The 18,996-nt window shown below is 36.7% G+C and overlaps 1 protein-coding gene across 2 annotated transcripts in view; it reads right to left on the reverse strand.

Annotated features, from left to right (window-relative positions):
- The window catches only part of LOC150102135 (5'-3' exonuclease PLD3-like), a 217,721-nt gene that overhangs the window by 20,606 nt on the left and 178,119 nt on the right, over positions 1-18,996 (reverse strand). For both annotated transcript variants that reach the window (XM_090398904.1, XM_090398903.1), the window contains exon 8: positions 8,140-8,299. In XM_090398904.1, coding sequence (XP_090255030.1) covers positions 8,140-8,299 — 160 coding nt within the window. The remainder of the gene's footprint in view (positions 1-8,139; positions 8,300-18,996) is intronic.

The raw sequence follows: 18,996 nt of genomic DNA on the forward strand, positions 1-18,996 counted from the left end.
AGTACATAGTGGAATTGTTCAATGAACACTTTATTGGAGTATTTCATCCTGGAGGAATAAATTTTAATTCTAGAGGGATATGGCAGGTTCGAGGTTTAGAAGAGAGTGTGTTCCAAATACTGAGTACTCTGGATGTCAGTCAAGCTGTGGGACTGGATGGTATTTCACCACGAATTTTGAGAGAATGCGCTAGGGAACTGACAGCGCCTTTGACCTGGCTTTTCAATGAAAGTCTGGTTACAGGAAAAGTGCCCAGGGCATGGAAGGAAGGTAAGATAGTGCCATTGCATAAGGGCAGTAGCAGACTGGAAGTGTGTAATTATAGGCCAGTTTGTGTGTCATCAGTAGTTGTTAAGATCTTAGAGAAATTAGTGAGGGACTGTATACAGCATTGGAAAGATGAGAGTAATGTTATCTGTGAGAGTCAACATGGAATTGTTAAGGGACGCTCTTGTTTTAGTAATATGCTAGCCTTTTATAATAAAGTTACAAGAGCAGTAGATGAGGGAAAAGCATATATTGCCATTTTCTTGGATTTAGCGAAGGCATTTGACAGGGTGCCACATGATAAACTGATATTTTAGTTGCAGCACATGGGTTCGGATGTCAGGTTGGTCAACTGGATTCAGAAGTGGCTGTCCGATAGGTATCAGAGAGTTGTGTATGGTGGGGCAGTTTCAAGCAGGCAGAGGGTTACAAGTGGGGTCCCACAGCACTCAGTACTGGGACCTATATTGTTTAATCTTTATATCAATGACGTTGTTCATGGATTGAAAGGGGATATTCTGTTGTTTGCAGATGATGTGAAGCTGGAAGGTTATTAGTAATAGTGCAGATGTAGTAGCCCTGCAAGAGGATTTAAATTAACTAGACAGATGGGGAAAATGACTGGGGGTATCGGTTTAATGCAGCAAAATGTAAAGTCTTGAGGTTTGGGATACATCGATGGGACGCTGCATACTCTGTTGGAGGAAGTAGGGGAGATAAGAGATCTAGGGTTGTGGACTGATAGGAACCGAACCTGATATTCAGGGGACATATTATAAAGGTGGTGAAGGCAACACAGAGGATTGCTGCAATAATGAGAAGGACGCTGACCTACAGAGATAAAAAAAGTTATCATTCCATTGTATAAGACTCTGATCAGACCACACTTAGACTATTGTTCTCAGATTTGGTCCCCAGGATTTTAAGGGGATAAATTAACTGTGGAAAGGGGTACAAAGGCAGATAACAAAAATGGTTTGAGGACTGTACAATGTTAGTTATGAAGATCAGCTGAGGGAATGCAGACTGCAGAGTTTGGTGGATAAAAGGAGAGGTGATATGATTGAGACTTTTAAACTGTTGAGAGGTGGTTACAGTGTTGACACCGGGAAGTTCTTTCGCTTGGTTGAACAGAGGGAAGGAGTGATGACAAGGGTCATCCCTAGAAATTACGGAAGGAAACTGTGAGCAAGAGGGTGAGGAGTGGTTTCTTCGCAAGGAGGGTGGATGAACCACGGAATGCATTGCCTGATAGAGTGGTAAGAGCGAGAAAGTTCAATGAGTTTAAGGAGTGGTATGATAGACTGTGTTTCCTAGGAATGACCTCCCACGATGAGTCTTTTGACTCCATGGAAGCCTGAATAATAATAAAAACAAAAGGAACATAAATGACACATTAAATATAATAACCATGGTGAAGCTGGCCTTTCTGATCATGCCATGAACACTTTACATTGAATTGACTGGAAAAGCACCAGTTGTTTACATCACACCAAAGCATGGTATGATGCAACACAAATTTAAGGAAGCCTGTAAAATTCTTATCAACCACCACCAATCTGAACAATAATGATGGCCTAAAAATCCCAAGCATATGGGAGGCACATATTCTACCCACAGTACCTTTCTCCTCAAGAGTTAATTATAAACAGGACTGTAGACAATCCAGAATCCTAAATCTAATATAACAATTGTAATGTTAAAAATAAGACATCATTGTTACTGTAAGAAAACTATCTATAAGAAAGAATGTTTCTCTCATTAGAATTTAGCTTTGATGTAGTTTCTAAATAATTAATTAATTTGTAATTTTATCTATATTTTTTTTTTTATTATTATTATTATTTTCACTAGAGGTCATGCCAGTAAAATAACCGGTGAGCAAATCATTGTTTCTTTAGCTTACTGTATGAAATGTAACTGAGCTTGTCCTTGTATATGCTCCAGATGATGACCTTGATATGAAGGTCGAAACATAGAGAAATTAAAATAGTTATAACACGGTTGTAAAGTCCATAATTTCTAAAATGAAGGAAGAGAAAACAAGTATTAATTATATCTTAAAATGACAATGAGATTTTTGGTAAATTTATACAGTCATGCTTGTCGAGGTTTGGAGTATGTTTTAAAGTTGCTGTTGATTTCAAAAACAATCTCTCTGACTTATAATGACTTCTATGTAGTAGCACTTTTGTTTTCTTCCATTTGATCCTGTGTGAAGGGGGTATCCAAGGCATGGTCTGCCAGACCAGACTTGCCATAATGATAGTGCCAGATGCATTTTTTATGTTCACCAAGGCAGATGTCAACAGCTCTTCCTCCATAGTATGCCAGTTCACAAGAACAAGACACTTCATGAACTCCATGATCAGTGTACATACCAAATCATAGATCGTGATCCTACTAACTCTCTCAAAAGAACAGTTTGTATATTATTGAAACAAAGTCACTTCCTGGCCAAAAGAAACAATTTACTCATGCCTTTCCATGTTAAAACACCCAGAATATATGGAGCACCTAAAATTTACAAACAGGGGTACATCCCTACACCCTATTTTGGATAGTATAAACAGTCCCGCATACAAACTTGCTAAACATTTAGCTAAATTACTAGCCACCCTCACAAATAATTCTGCCGCCTTTGTTAAAAATTCTGTTCTCATTTCTTAGAAAACCATATCTTAAAAATTCAGACATAATGATTAGTTTTGGTGTTATTTCACTATTTACCAATGTACCATTAATTGAAACCTTCGATTTGCTAAAGTCACATTTTCCTCCAGATATATTTGAACTATTTAAATTTACAGTACATGCAGGTTATTTTGCATGGAAAGGGAAGATATACAAACACTAGCTGGGACAGCAATGCCCCCCCCCCTCTTTTAGCCAATTTCTACACACACACTTAGAAAAGCTAGCAATGAATACAGCCACTCTCAAACCAGCAGTTTGACTATGCTATGTTGATGTGTTTGCTATTTGGCCACATGGTCCAGACACCCTGGATACATTTTTAGTGCATTTAAATAACCAACACCATAAAATCCACTTCACAATTTAACAGGAAGCTAATGGCTGTCTGCCCTTCCTGGATACACTAATCACACGGCTTCCAGATGGGTTCCTTATCTTTTACTGTTTATAGAAAATCCACACATAAAGGGAGATATTTGAACAAACAGTCACACCATTATCCAGCTCACCAGTATGGTATCCTAAAAATACATCTAGCTCTGTGAAATCCCCTCCATTGCTTATCACACAAGACTACAGCAAAACTATTACCATCCCATACATTCAAGGCACATCTGAAAAGATATCTAGAGTGCTCAATAAATATCAGCTATGCACCAAATTTAAACCTTATGTCAAATTGGCAACTCATCCATTCACCTAAGGGCAAACTCTCTTCTTTATCACATCCAGGAATTCACAAAGTACCATGTTCTTGTGACCTGGCTTACTATGGAGAGACAGGAAGAACTGTTGACATCGACCTTGGTTAACAAAAAAATACATCCGGGAGTACTGTTATGGCAGGTCAGGTCTAGCTGACATGCCTTGCATACTCCTTCACACAGAATCAAATGAAAGAAAATGCTACACAGAAATTATTATAAGTCAGAGAGAGAGAGAGAGATTGTTTATGGAATCAATAGCAACTTGAAAACATACTCCAAATTTCAACAAGTGGCTGCATAAATTTATCAAAAATCTCTGAGATAGTCATTTTAAGATCTAATTGCGAGTATTAAGATCTAATTAATACTTTTTTCTCTCTTTTTTTCAACATAAATGGTACCTAATTAGGACTTCAGTTCCTTGTACTATCCTTTACAAATTTTTTTAAACTAGTCTCGCCGTTATACCAAATTGTTGTTGTTTCGTGTACTTTGCCAAACTGTTTTTGGGCTCTGAAGAAAAATATCAGCTAATAAGGTATTAAACATTAATTATTTTCTTCTCATCTGCGTTATAATCAATACCGTGAAAATAAATTAACAGGATATTAATAAGTTTTCTTTCTAATATCCCATTTTTTATTTCATTTTTCTATTCGTCCCATCATTTCCCTGAATTTTTTTTAACTAATTTGTAGCCTTCAATATTTAATCGACTGTTTATTTTTCAACCTGATTTTTTAGGATCCATGTGTTAAAGCAAAATGTATATACTATTGGTTTGTTGTTTTTCCTTATCTTTTGAAGTTTAATTTCTTTCCATTAAAAGTAGTTCCTGAATCGTTTAAGTGTATTATTTGTTTTGTAGATTCAGTCTTAAGAATGAGATTAATCTTTCTTTTTATTTACATAGTTTTTATCTTTTCATTGTTTCTTTTCAATGCAAATTTATTAAAGGTAATTAAATTTTTTTTTATGAATCTTCAGAATTTGAACTAGATTTATTTGAGAATATCATCATTATAGAATGATGAACTGAAATTAATATATCTATTTTGACATTAGGTTGAAAATTGTTCAAAATAATGGTGTGGTCCATATAGATTATAAAGAATTAAGATGCTAAACCGCTCTTAGATTTAATGTTACAGTTGAGGAACATATGTTGAATATCTTTCTTTTAAGGTTATATCTTTAGTTTTTAGCTATGAATTTAGCTTAAATTTCAGTTACAGTATACACACACACACACACACACACACTGGGTGATCCAAAAGTAACAGAAAAAGTAAAAATTCAATAATTCGAAAAGTATAGACAGTAGAACGATGCGGTTTTCACAGAAATGCATAGAAAGACATGGGATTTTTTTTAATAACGAAAAATTTTATTACCACGATAGTTACATTTGACACCGACAGGTGCCGCTTCAGTTGTGTCAGTAGTTGTACAGTGGTGCAGCACAGCTAGGATTACAAATGTTCAATGTGACCGCTGTCATTCATGAGAATGGATGTCGGACATGGCACGACACCCTGCACAGCATCGAAGAGGGTTTCAGCTGTAATTCCTGTCACATGATGGCAAATAGCTTCTTTCAACATGGCCAATGACGTCAGCTGACCTCTGTACACCTGTGACTTCAAGTAGCCCTATAACCAAAAGTCACAAGGCGTAAGGTCTGGAGATCTTGGCGGCCATTCGTGCGGGAAAGAGTGACTGAGGACACGGTCATCGCCAAATGTCGATCGCAGCAGGTGCCGGACAGGCCCTGTGATGTGCGGAGGTGCTCCATCCTGCATGAATGTTACACTATGGAGCGCTTGCCTCTCTTAAAGCGTTGTATAATGCTTGCCTGTGACAGAAACAGTTCAAAATGTACCGCCGTGAACTTCCTCAAAGAAAAAGAGGCCTATAAATAATGATGCAATGAACCTACACCATGCTGTCACCTTTGGCAAAGGGGTTTCCAGAATTGTGTGTGGGTTCTCTCTCACCCAGATGCAGCAGTTGTGCGCATTTACACTTCCATTAAGCGAAAAGTGCGCCTCATCAGTCCACAAGACATTTGACAGCCAGTCTGCATTGTTTTTCATCTGTTAAAAAGCTCAATTTGCAAATTCATGATGTTTATCAGTTCCTGTACGTGTTATATTGGTTTCAGTTCCTGTACGTGTTGGATTTTGTAAGGATACCTCTTGAGGATGATCCTGAGTGATCGCCACACAGTCCTGTACGAAATGCCAGTTCGTCTTGAAATTTCACGCGCACTGCATTCCCCAAGTGCGGAAGCTGCCGTTTGTGTGTCAGTCTCGTGCACAACTGCAATAGTTTTTTTGGGTCTCCCGCTTGCACGTGCTTCCAAACTGCCAGTGTCCTCAAACCTTTTCATCATAGCTATCAGTGAGGAACAAGACATCAGTCCTTTTCCACTTCTAATACCCTGCATCGAATGATAGGTGTGCAAAGCCACACTTGCACATTCGAAGTTCTGATAATACAGCTTAACTAAAAGTGCTTTATCTCGTAACGATAACATGCCTCACCTTGGCAGAACATTTAACTTCAGTAATAAATGTTAAATGCTTAAAGTTTAACTTCAGTATTCACTACATCTGAAATTTACGTACCTTACATTTAAATAGTGACAGATAGCAGCTCCAGGACCGCTACAGCGCTACCTGTCAGTGACAAATGTAACTATTCTGGCAATAAAATTTTTCATTATTAAAAAAAAACCATGTCTTTCTGTGCATTTCTGTAACCACATCGTGCTACTGTCTATACTTTTTGAATTATTACTTTTTCTGTGACTTTTGGATCACCTGGTATGTATATTGCTCTATATGTGAACAAGCTCTCGCTTTACTCACTCCTATTTTTGATATGTTCAGATCTCCAGTCAAGATCATATTTCTCTCCTTGTGCTGACTTCCATATCTAGCATAGATCCAATGCATCCATAGTCTTCTTAGACTCTGTATGGTTTAGTATCCTCTTTCTGCTTCTTGCATTTTCAACTTCTGGCACTATGTAGATCACAGGTCTATCTACCCTTGGAATGCTGTTCTTGATTTAATATACAATGCTTGGAAAGAAGTCAACGGAAACCCCCAAAGGGCAAGATGCATTGCCCATAATGAATCACGTGTAAATTGGAGAAATATGATGCTCCCAAGCCAGTGCAACTATGTCAGGGCAAAATCACTGCGAGATGGGAAATGACAGAGTTTGAAAGAGACCCTGTGATAGAATGCCATGCTGCAGACATATCTGTTTGGAAAATTGTTGACAAATTGGGTCATCCCAAGTCAACAATCAGTGATGCTATACTGAGATGGAAGTGCAACCTACCTTTGACAACCCACCACACTCAACGAACGTGACCATAGGACGCTACAAAGGATGATATATAAAAACTGCCATCCATTGGCTGAAACATTGAATGCAGAGTTCTGGGCATTGATTGGAACATGAATCTGTACAAAAACATTCAAAACCTAGGCTCACAACATGGGTTTCCATGGTAGGACTGCAATATGCAAGCCCCACATTACCTGAATCTATATGTAGCATCATCTTCAGTAGTGCAAAGAGCATGTACAGTGGGATGTGGAAGCTTGAAGAGCTGTGTTATGGAACAACAAATCATGCTACACCCGCTACCAAGCAGATGGATGAGTGTGGGTGTGGCAGATGCCCAGTTGAACGTCTCTTACTAGAGTGCGTAACCCCAACTATGAAATTCAGAGGTGGAGTGGTAGGGTCCTGCTTTTCCTAGTTTTGCCTCAGATCTCTGTTTGTGATACCACAAACAATGAACTCTGAGAGGTGTCTGAATATTCTGAACAATGCAATGGTTCCTACTTTGTGGCATTTATACTATTGTCTTGCTGAAGGAGACCACCATCTCTTTTCAGTAAGACAATGCACCATATCATAAGGCTGCTGCTGCTGTAACTGCATGGTTTATGGACATGAATGTCGCTATGCTTGACTGGCCTTCACAGAGCCCGGATCTCAACATCATAATATAACAAATAAAATCAGAACTTTGTAAACAGTAGATGAATTAGAACATTTTCATTTGAGCTACTATAAGGGATGAGCAAAAAAGGTGTTTTTGTCTTAGAACAGTATTTCCCCACGTTTTTTGGATCATGCCCGCCTCAAAGATTTTGATGTCCCCCCCCTCGCTGACAATGGCAAGTGTTTTGAGTATATCAGTGATGAGGTAACGAATGCAACATCATTTTCTAATTGCCCCCCGGAATATTCATATTGTCCCCCCTGTGGGGCGTATGCCCCACATTGAGAAACACTGTGCCTTAGGATAATTTCTTAGTTTGAGCTGTTGTCTTTTAAAACAAGTTATTCATGTATCTTATTTCCATAATAGGAATTTATTTGGAGATTAAAGTGAAATATATTAAATACCAATAATACCTTCAAGAAGTCAGAAACTTACTGTTTCAATATTGTAACGTGAACTGTTTAGTGCACTAAGAGATTCAAAGAAATTCAACATATCATGTTTAGTATGATTCCATAGACTTCCTAATAGATATACTCTGATACGTTTATTGAATATAACTTCTCGTAAAGCATTGTCTATTGTAGACCAATACCTGTGGGGAAGAGAGTCAATGAAATTATTACAAATCATGTTAACTTTTTAACATGTTACCAGTAATTAACATTCATAAATTTAAACTATCAAATGTACAGTCAACTCTTATTATAATAAACTACAGAAGTGTCTGGACCAAAGTTCAACAGTATCAATTCTAAAGGAAGTTCATTATAACTTTTTCATTATAACAAACATTTCCTTCAGTTCTTAAAATTTTGTAATGAAAGTTCACTGTATGTTTATAGCTACTTGTTAATTTAGTTTAAAAAGTATTAGTTTACTGATGGTTATTTAATGCACTGTAAAAATAAAAATCACAATTTTATATTTTTATTTATTATTTTAACTGATATCACTTTATACTCTGATATTAAAAAGTCAACATAGATAGCCGAGGTCTATGTAATAGAGAGGTCTGCAGATTTTGCAGTGTCACCTTTAACATCCAAAGCACTCTGGGAGCTAGCTAATATTTAAGTCCGACTATATTTTTTTTAAAGTTATGTGTATATGCACAGAACATCAAAGCCCATTTGGCCTGTTACATATATCTTCCAAGAGTAACTCTTGCGTTGAGTGAAAAGTGCAAGGGAAAAGCCAATCTTTTTTCATATAAACATATTACAAATACCATCTCCTCAAGTATCTAAGAAATTTAAGTTCGCTCTTTCTTAAATGCACTGAAGTTATCCCAAGAATATAAATCTCATCCTATTCAGACATTTGGGTGTTTTCAAAAGTAAGATTGAAAGAAAAGGGATTCTTTTGTAAAAGAAACAACACAAGACTGACTTTTATTTCACTAGTGTGCAGAGATTAACAATGTTATCAGAACATCCTCCTGAAGAATGGTTTGGAGATGAGAACTTAGGTTTTAAAAGTTGATATTCTATTCTGGAAGTTTTGGTAATACATATGGTGCCAGATTTGTCACATGAGAAGGAGTACAATGTACCATAAACAGCAAGATTGGGGATTGGATTTGCACTGATACATAAGACGAGGAGAGAGTAGATAAAAGAACAGAGCTTTGTGGAATACATTATGCAAGTCTCAGGATGAAGTACAATGTGCACCCAGACAGAGATAGAATGAGCAACTACTTGAGATTTCCCCAAACTTTTCCATCATGACATGTGTCCAAAGGCAAGTGACATAAGTGCAAGAAGAAACCTTACTGACTGATATAGTGGCAGAATAAATACCAGCAGTACTTCATTAGTGGTGTGTTAATGGTTTACTCCATAATTTATAAAGAAAAAAATGAAAGAAACCTGATGGTAAAAATTAATCACCTTTCTTAGAAATGGATTGAACATGGGATCACATAACAGGAAGGAAATAGAATTTATACACCTGCTGAGAGATAATTACTTAAGACAGCATGTGATGGAGCAGACTAGGGATGGGAGAGTATTGGACCTGGTGATAAGATCAGAAGAGCTATCCATAACCAAGGTGATCACACTGCCTCTAATTGGTGAAAGTGACCATGAGAATTTGACTTGAAAGATTGTACCACATGAGGAATATTCTGTCAAGAAAGGGGGGTATATGTGGAACTACGAGGCAGGCGATTATGAAAGCTCAGGAAGAAGCTTAAATCTGTGTCATGGCATAAAACACTGCAGTTAAGGTTTTAAGGATCATCTAGAGGAAGTATAGATAGTTAAGGATCATCTAGAGGAAGTAATATTAAATTCATGTGTAGAGGCTTAATGGATTGTATACAACACTCAGAAAGGATTAAAACAGAATTTAATACTTCCTATATTTCGTCTCAGTCACTGAGACATCTTCAGGGATTACAAAAAAACTAATGTAACATATATACAAATAACACACAATACTAAGCCCAACCACGTGGGTGACACTAAAGTCCTATCTAGGTGGAGCGCCCTCTAAGGGCGGTTGTAGGTGGCCTGGAATGTAAAGCGGGACTTCTGGTGATAAGTGTTTCCTAAGATTGGGAAACTCTTATCACCAGAGGTCCCACTTTACATTCCAGGCCACCTACAACCGCCCTTAGAGGGCGCTCCACCTAGATAGGACTTTAGTGTCACTCTCGTGGTTGGGCTTAGTATCGTGTGTTATTTGTATAAATGTTATATTAGTATTATATTTACAGCTATTTTGCCTGCTTCTGTTTAGGAGTGCCCTTGTTTAAATGTCATTGGCTTTTTACTCACAGATTCTTAGGGCATTGTAGATGTATATTTACCAATAAATATAGGTAGCATAAAGGAAAAGAAATTTACACATACCTTTTTCTGGGTGTTGTGGCTTTTCTTCTTTCTGCGATGTCCAAACTACTGTGTGTGTGTGGGGGGGGGGGGGGGGGGGAAGCAATGTGGGAGAATTAAATAGAAATAGAAAAAAACCAGGTTTTTTGAATAATATATATATATATATATATATATATACACATATACACACACATATATATTATATTATTAGGGATGGGCGGAGCACTTTTTTTTATATTTATATAGGGTGGGAAAGGGTGAAGGGGTTGAAAACAGCAACTGATTTTTAGAGGGAGGGGAAGGGAGTTGACGGGGTGCGGTCTGTTTCGACTATGCTTGGTCGTCTGAACACATGGAGGAAGTGGATGCTGTCAGGTCGGGTAGGTGCTTCTGCTTTTGAAGTGTTTGTGTTACTGCCTATTGGTCGGGGTTGTGACTTCAATTTTATGTTGTGAAGCTTCCAAACATCAAATGTGAAAAAATTTTCACATTTGATGTCCATAGATGCCGTATGGTCACTGCTGTACCTCAGATAGTTTTGGCAATGATGTCTTCTGCTAAAATAAGTGATGGGGTCACAGATTCCCTTTCCACACAGAGTTTGTAGGATTGTAAGACAGTCACAAACATCCATGCCCATGGTGGGATTCGAACCCCACGGCTTCTTGGCTGGAAAGCAGACAAACTAACCACTCGGCCAACCAGGCCGGCAGTAGAGATAAGGAAGTTATTCTTCTTTATAAAGCAATGATATGCCCACATCTGGATTACTGTGCTCAAGTCTGGTCCCCTGGGTTACTTGGGGATGAGGAAGCGGTGGAGAATATTCAGAGGCAAATAACCAAGATGATGAGCAAGCTGTGGAATGTTCCCTATTAGGATAAACTGAAGGTGTGTGGATTGAGGAAGTTGGATGATAGGAGAAAAAGAGGGGAGATGATAGAACATTTAAGTTGCTTAAAGGGTTTTATAGGATAGATGCAGGTGAAATGTTTCGGCACTTGGCTAGAAGGACAAAGAACAAGGGGATCATCCCTGGAAGTTGAATAGAGTTGTGGTTAGTAAGAGTGCAAGGACTAGATTTTTTGCTTGAAGAGTTGTGAATGAGTGGAATGGATTGCCAGAGTCAGTTGTGAGTGCCATGTTTGTTAATGGGCTCAAAGAGAGGCATGGATTGTGTGGATAGATTGGGTTTCCTGCAATGACTCTTCAGACCTCATGGAAGTGCCATATTATAATAATAATAATAATTTCCAAGCTGAAGTTTGGATATCAGTGGAATAGCATAATTAAAAGATAACAGAAGTTAAGTCTGAACACAAATCTTCAAAACAAAACACCATAAAACCCAAGAGATTTTCTGATTATCCAGTCTGGATAAGAGTCTTCTGATCGCTTTCTGATGAAAAATCAAAGGGGACATTGAATGTTTTGTGGATGAAATGGTAGGAAAACATTTACCAAGATTGTCTATACAAGAATTGTAGAAGCAAGAAAGTTGGCTTTTCTGTGTATAATAATGATGTAAACAAAACCATACAAGTGCAAAAGAGGAAAGTGAGATTTGACAAAAGTTATGACTAATACTTTTTTTCAATTTTCAAGTTTCCTGCTTTTAGTCCTTCCAAATTCAGTTTTGGATACACAAAAAAGGAAGATGAAGATTTCAACAAAAGCAAGCACAGTATATCAGGTTCTTCTCCTGTATCCTTGGAAAACAAAGATTTAGATAAGGGATGAGAACTTACAGCAAAATGGAAAAAAATGTTTTTCATACAGTATGGATTGCTTTCGTGATAAATTTAGTGCAAATGTTGTGATCAGAAAACTGAAAACAATAATCCAACAAAGAAAATGAAGCACAGGAGTAAAATTTAAATATCCTATTTAGCATTTTCATAATACCAAACGCATGGGCGAGAATAGCTGTGTGAGTATTGCTGTGTTCTATGGAAGAAATCGACAACAGATTATGATATGGACAATCAACATCCATAATATACTTAGAAGGGTTGCTAATGAGTAAGAGATCTAGGGTATTGGGAGAGTGGTTGGGGTTATCTGTTAGACATGAATGATTTGGTGATAACAAATGTCTCAACATCTCTGCATGTTAGATTACTGCAGTTGGAAAAGGCAAGCTAGCTAGAGTTGTGAACATTAATATCTCCAAGGAAGATAGATGACTTCACTATTAGGAAAGCTGAAGTGAAGAAAATCAACATTTAAAGAGAGGAGGCCATAAATTTCAGAATGGTGGTGATATGGAGAGTGATAAAGACACCAAATGAATTTAATAAAATGGGGCAGATAGATTTTTAGCTAAAGAAGATCAAAATGAGGAGAATCCTATTTTGGAAACTCTCTAACATGAACAGTTAAAGGATGTAACTAGCAAAATTAAACCACGTCAATGAACATCAGGTTATCAAATTTTTCATAAGAACCACAAACATTGCAGTACTAAGTTATTTGCAATTTAGAAAAATATCAATTTGCTAGTCTTCTGTAATGGAACTTGAGTACACCACACATTCAGTTTGTGGTATACTATCAAAATATTGAATTTTTTTTTTTTTTTTAATTCTTCTTCTTAAACAGAACTCTTTATACTATTAAATTGTTAACTTCATCATCTTTCTTCTAGCCATTTTTATAACCATTTATGGTTATAGGTCTCCATCTTTCTCTGTTGAAGGCTTCCCAATGCCAACATTCTCCAGACATTTCCACTAGGTCAGCCTTCAAACTTCTGGTCATCAAGGCATTCATCTTCCTTCATATGGATGCCACTGGGCGATTCCCTTTGCCCTTCTATCACTTTTCATCTATGCAATATGTCCTGCACATCTCCATTTCAGTTTTAAAATATCTTCTCCTACATCAACACATTTCTTTTATTCTTATATCATCATCAAATTCCTGCCATGTACCTTCAAGGGGTGTACAGGATATGATAGTACTACATGAAAAAAAATTACATCATTACTAACTTCCTATCTACAATTTTCCTCCAAATCAGTCTGTTACTTGACAAGACTCCAACATTATCAGATCTTATATTTCTATTGTCTAAGGCACATTGTACCGCATCAATCCACCTATATCTTGGTCTTCCTCTGGGTCGTTTTCCTGCCAACCTGGCAGAGAACACTTGTTTTGCTAATCTTTCTTCGCCCATTCTGTTCAGGTGACCATACCACCTGAGATTAGCTCTGCTAATGCATTCCTGGATGTTGACAATGTTAAGTTCTTTCCTAATATCCTTGTTTTTAATATGATATTGCCATCTGTTCATGCCTATAATCTTTCTCGGGAATCTCATATCTGCGGTCTCTAGTCTTTGGTCAAGTGTTTTACTTCTGACCCAGCTCTCAGATCCATAAGTTAAAACTGGTTTGAACACTGTCTTGTATACAGCTAATTTAGTGTTCCTACTAATTTCTCTCTTATTTCATATGAATTTATTCAATTGACTTCCTACCATACCAGCTTTGCTGATTCTGTTGTCTATTTCTATATTTAATTTACCATCTTCAGTAAAAATCATGCCTAAGTAATTGAAATGTTTCACTTGTTCCACAGGTTGTCCATTCACAACACAGTTAACATTTTCAATGATTCTGCCTATTTTCATTGTCTTTGTCTTTTTATTGCTGACCTTCATACCATATTTATTACAACAGCTATTCAATTTAGTCAGAGAATCTTGCAGACTTGTAGCAGATTTATTTAGAAGTATAAATCATCATCCGCATAAAGCAAAGAGCTGACATTAACATCTCCAATTTTGATATCATTTTTAATACCACTTTCCTTCTTAATGTGATCCATATAGATAATGAATAACAGAGGGGATAATGTACATCCTTGTCTCACACCAGATATAACATTAAACAATCTTCCTGTACTTCCTTCAATTCTAACTGCTTAGTTACAACTCAAATAAAGACTAAGTATTGCTTGATATAATGCCCCATTGAAACCATACAACTGTAGCTTGTTGAATAGCTTCTCTCTTGGCAGCTTGTCATATCCTTTTTCCAAATCGACAAAATTTAAATACAGATCTCTGTTATATTCCCACATGCTTTCTCGACTATTTGTCGTAAATTGAAGATCTGATCCTGACAGACTCTATTTGGCCCGAATCCAGCTTGTTCTTCACCAAGCTTTTCTTCCACAATTCTTCTCAACCTTTTCTCAAGTACACTTGCATAGATCTTGCCAGGAACACTCAGTAGGGAAATACCTCTGTAATTCTCACATTCAGTTTTATTTCCCTTTTTATATATGGGTACTATTAGAGCTCTACTCCAATCATAAGGAATTCGTCCCTTTGTCCAGGCTTTCTGAACTATGCAGTGCAGCCACTGTGAGACTCTTATACCACCATACTTCAGCATTTCTGGTCGAATATCATCTACTCCTGCTGCCTTTCCACATTTCAAGCCTTTGATGGCTTTTTCTACTTCAAGTATGGATATGTATTCCTGACTACATGCCTGTTCAGTGTTTTTTACCACTGTGCTGTCATCACTGCTTGTTTCATTTAGCAGTTTTTAAAAGTAATTACTCCATACTTCAAGGATATCTTTTTCTCCCGTTTTCATGTCACCTTTATCATCTCTAACTCCTTTTACAGCACTCTTTCCTCCATTCCTAAGCTTCTTCAACAACCTCCAGAATATTTTGTCACATTCTTCATATTTATTTTCTATATTCTTGCTAAAGTCCTCCCATGACTTTTGTTTAGCTAGTTTTACACAGTGTTTAGCATTCTTGCATTTGTCTCTGTATTCTTAAAGAGCACAAGCTGACTTATTTGACAGGAACTTTTGATATGCTTTCTTCTTTTCCTTCACTGCCTCTTTAACTTCCTGTGTCCACCAGGGAGTTCTGATTTTTTTTATCCTTGCAGACAACATCTCCACATGCCTCTCTGGCAGAATCAATCAATGTTTCCTTCAGAGTTTGCCACTGAATCTCCAAGGTTTGATTCCTGTTCTCAAACACTTTCATTTTTTCTTCAATAATCTTTGTGTATTTTAGTCTACAGTTCACATCTGAGAGCTGCTCAACTTTTATTCGCTTTAAAACTTTCTTACATGTTATTCTTTTCAATATGAAATTCAATTTTATCCTGCTCAAGACTAAATAGTGATCGCTTCCAAATTCAAATCCTCTGTGTCCTGCACCAGGGAGAAAACATCACTATCAACAATAACATAGTCAATGAGACTTTTCTTATTCCTTGCCTCTTCTCTCCATGTGAATTTGTCCACATTTTTATGTTGGAACATGGTGTTAGTAATAACCAGTCCATGTCCTGAGCAGAAATCCAACAGGTATTTGCCATTATTATTAGCTTTGCTCTTTTCTCCAAATTTTCCCAATATATTTATGTATGTCTCACAATTATTTCCTACTCTGGTATTCAGATCACCAACAAGGACCAACTTTTCCTTTTTCATTGTGTCAGTTGCTTTTTCTAAAACATCAAAAAATTCCTCCACTTCTACCTTAGTAGAACCTTCTGTGGGACCATAGGCACAAATAAGTTTCATTGTCCAGTTACCCATTCTCATCTTTGCCCACATTACTCTACTTGAGACTTACTGCCATTCAAGAAGATTAGCCTCGTATTTTGTGTTGAATACTATGGCTACTCCTTTTCCTTGATTGGCATTGCCTGAATATAACATTTTGTATTTATTGCTCTGAAAGATCTCACCAGTTTTGGTCTTTTTTGTTTCAGTCACCCCTATTATGTTGATCTGGTACTTATCTAATTCCTCAGCTAGCTCCATTTCTTTGCCATTCAGGCTTCTTATATTGATAGTACCGATCTTTAAATCTGGTGATGTTGAGTTGGGGTTTGTTTTCAGATTTGTTCCAGTAGCTGACTTTTCGCTGTTCGCCCTGGTTCCCTGGCGAAAACAACGGGGGCCTTCTTTAACTGGGCGACGCCCCAGCCGGCATGAAATTTTGTCATGTCGTACCATCATTTTTTTATTTTGGTTTAACCAATAAGAATACAATTTGGTCAGCTAAATCCCAAATTGCCAGCCCATCCTCGTTCGTTCAGTATCCAAGTAGATACCCAACATGGTGCACCACGAGAAGGTGAGGATTGGACATTATGTCAGAAGCCGTGGTCGGTTCTTCGCATTCCTTTAAAGGCTATGTGGAGGTCTCCTCTCAGTTATACAGCTTTGATCCTTAAGCACCCCCTATTCTTATATCTTCATTTATTATTTTGTCTTCCAGTTTGATGTTTAGCTTGACACTCTCTCTCTCTCTCTCCATTCTATGCTCAGTTTAACTCATTCTGTCCAGTATTTGTTTGGTTATTTGCCATGTCTCTGATCCATATGTCATAATTGGGATGATACATTGCTTGAAAAAGTTTGGCTCTATTTTCTAATTTTATTTTACTGAATAGAATTTTTTTTTTTTTTTTTTTAATTTGCCAAAAGTCATCCAGCCTAGCCTAGCTGAATTTTTTTTCTTATTTCTTCTTAAGAAATTGCTTTTTTCCCCCCCCTAATGTAATGGGTCTACCAAAGTATATATTCTTATACTTGCTCTATTATGTTATCATTTATTGTTATTTGTTCTTCTATTATCTAGTTTCCTTCAATATTAATCATTATTTTAGTTTTTTTTCATAGATTATTTCATGGTTTCTTCTAGTTCTCTTTATTTGTTTGCTATTACTACAATATCAGCATATCATACATTTAGTTTTTCACCATTAATATTAATCCCTTTGCCACACCAACTAGTTCATTCAGAGCATACTCTAATACTTCAGTGAATAATTTGGGTGAAAGCATCTCCTTGGCATACTCCTTTATTTATGTGGAATAGACTGCTGTGTTCATTTAGGATATTAGCAGTTGCTTTTTCATATATTTTTATTTTGTTTATTAGACGTATGTATTTTGGCTTCATGTTTTTTCATTGCTATTAAGAATGGTAATTTTTCAACTGAATCAAAGGCTTCTTTATAATCTGTAAAAGCTAGGTACAATGGTAAGTTATATTTTCTGCATTTTCCTATTAGCTGATTCAATTTTTACTAAATAGCTTAAGGAAATTACCACTTATACTAGGATATACATTAAAATAAATTTTAGTACACTTCCAATATTTCGGCAACGTCATGTTGCCATTTTCACAGAGACGTTTCTCAAATTTGGGAAACCTACAAGACCTTCAGCCCAATCACCCAAGAATACCAACATTGCCCACTAGGGGCCACCATCAGGACTTTTAGGAAAAGAATAGCTTCCTGCTTCGTCCTCACTTACTGTTTGTTGTGCTTGCGTGCACGTGTCTTGTTTTTAAGTTCCTGTGAAAATGGCAACGTGTTGTTGCCGAAACATTGGAAGTGTATTAAAATTTATTTTAATGTATATCCTAGCATACATTGTAATTTCCTTAAGCTATTTAGTAAAAATGCATAATCAACGTCTAAGCCTGTCCACGAGAATAGTTGATTCAATGTCAGCAAATGATCGATTGTGCTAAACCCCTTTCTTAATCCAGCTTGTTCAATGGGCTGAATTTCATCCAAGAAGGAGGAAAGTTTCTTAATGCATCACTATTTGCAAAACACACAAGTGCAAACTTCTGTGTACAGACTCAGCCTTGGCCGTGGCTGCTGATAGTGTACATATTTTTCCAGTGACTGATCTATATCTTGTTAATATTCCTCAGAGGATCTGATGAGGAGTTTTGGGAAGAATGTCTAATATTGTCACTTCATTTGTGCTAGTACTATTGGAGCTGTTTCTAAACAACAGGTGCCTCTATAGATTGCCCTTTGCAGCACTGATAAAAAAAATAAAATAAAATAAAAACTAATATAATAACTAAAAAATAAAAACATGCAGATATATTTTAGCACTGTCAAGACTGCAAAGAGATAATAATTTCACCCATGAAATGTGCTAAAATATACTTGTATGGTTCCTGCTGCACGAGAAGCAGTGATATTGTTTGGTAGTGTGATCTCAGCAAATGCTATCAAATACTCCTCCAAAGAAATGTTTTCTTTTATGGCAAAAGGCAAAAATAAAAATTCTGTTTTCTTTACTGCGATAATGATGGTGATGGTCAGAAAGACTTATGTAATCCTGTGTTCACTGATAAAGTGCTTGTATGTGAAAAGTGTTTTAGGAAATGACAAAATTTTAGTCTTTGATGCTATAATGGCATAAGAACTAAAATTACTGATCTGATTTGGTATATTTTGGTGTATAAAACTATATATCAAGGAAAAAATGTAGGATTGCAATAACAGTTTTAACAGTTTTAAATGATAGCCATAAAATGTGATGAAAACTCAATAAACATCCACCGACCCTGCATAATCTCCAAGAGTTGGAAGCTCAATAACATAAAAATTAGGTCACGACTCCGACCAATTGGAGACAAC

Source organism: Typopeltis vanoorti, chromosome 10 (genome assembly GCF_054136105.1).
Source record: "Typopeltis vanoorti isolate ZY-2024b chromosome 10, IOZ_Tvanoo_1.0, whole genome shotgun sequence".
NCBI classification, from domain to species: domain Eukaryota; kingdom Metazoa; phylum Arthropoda; class Arachnida; order Uropygi; family Thelyphonidae; genus Typopeltis; species Typopeltis vanoorti.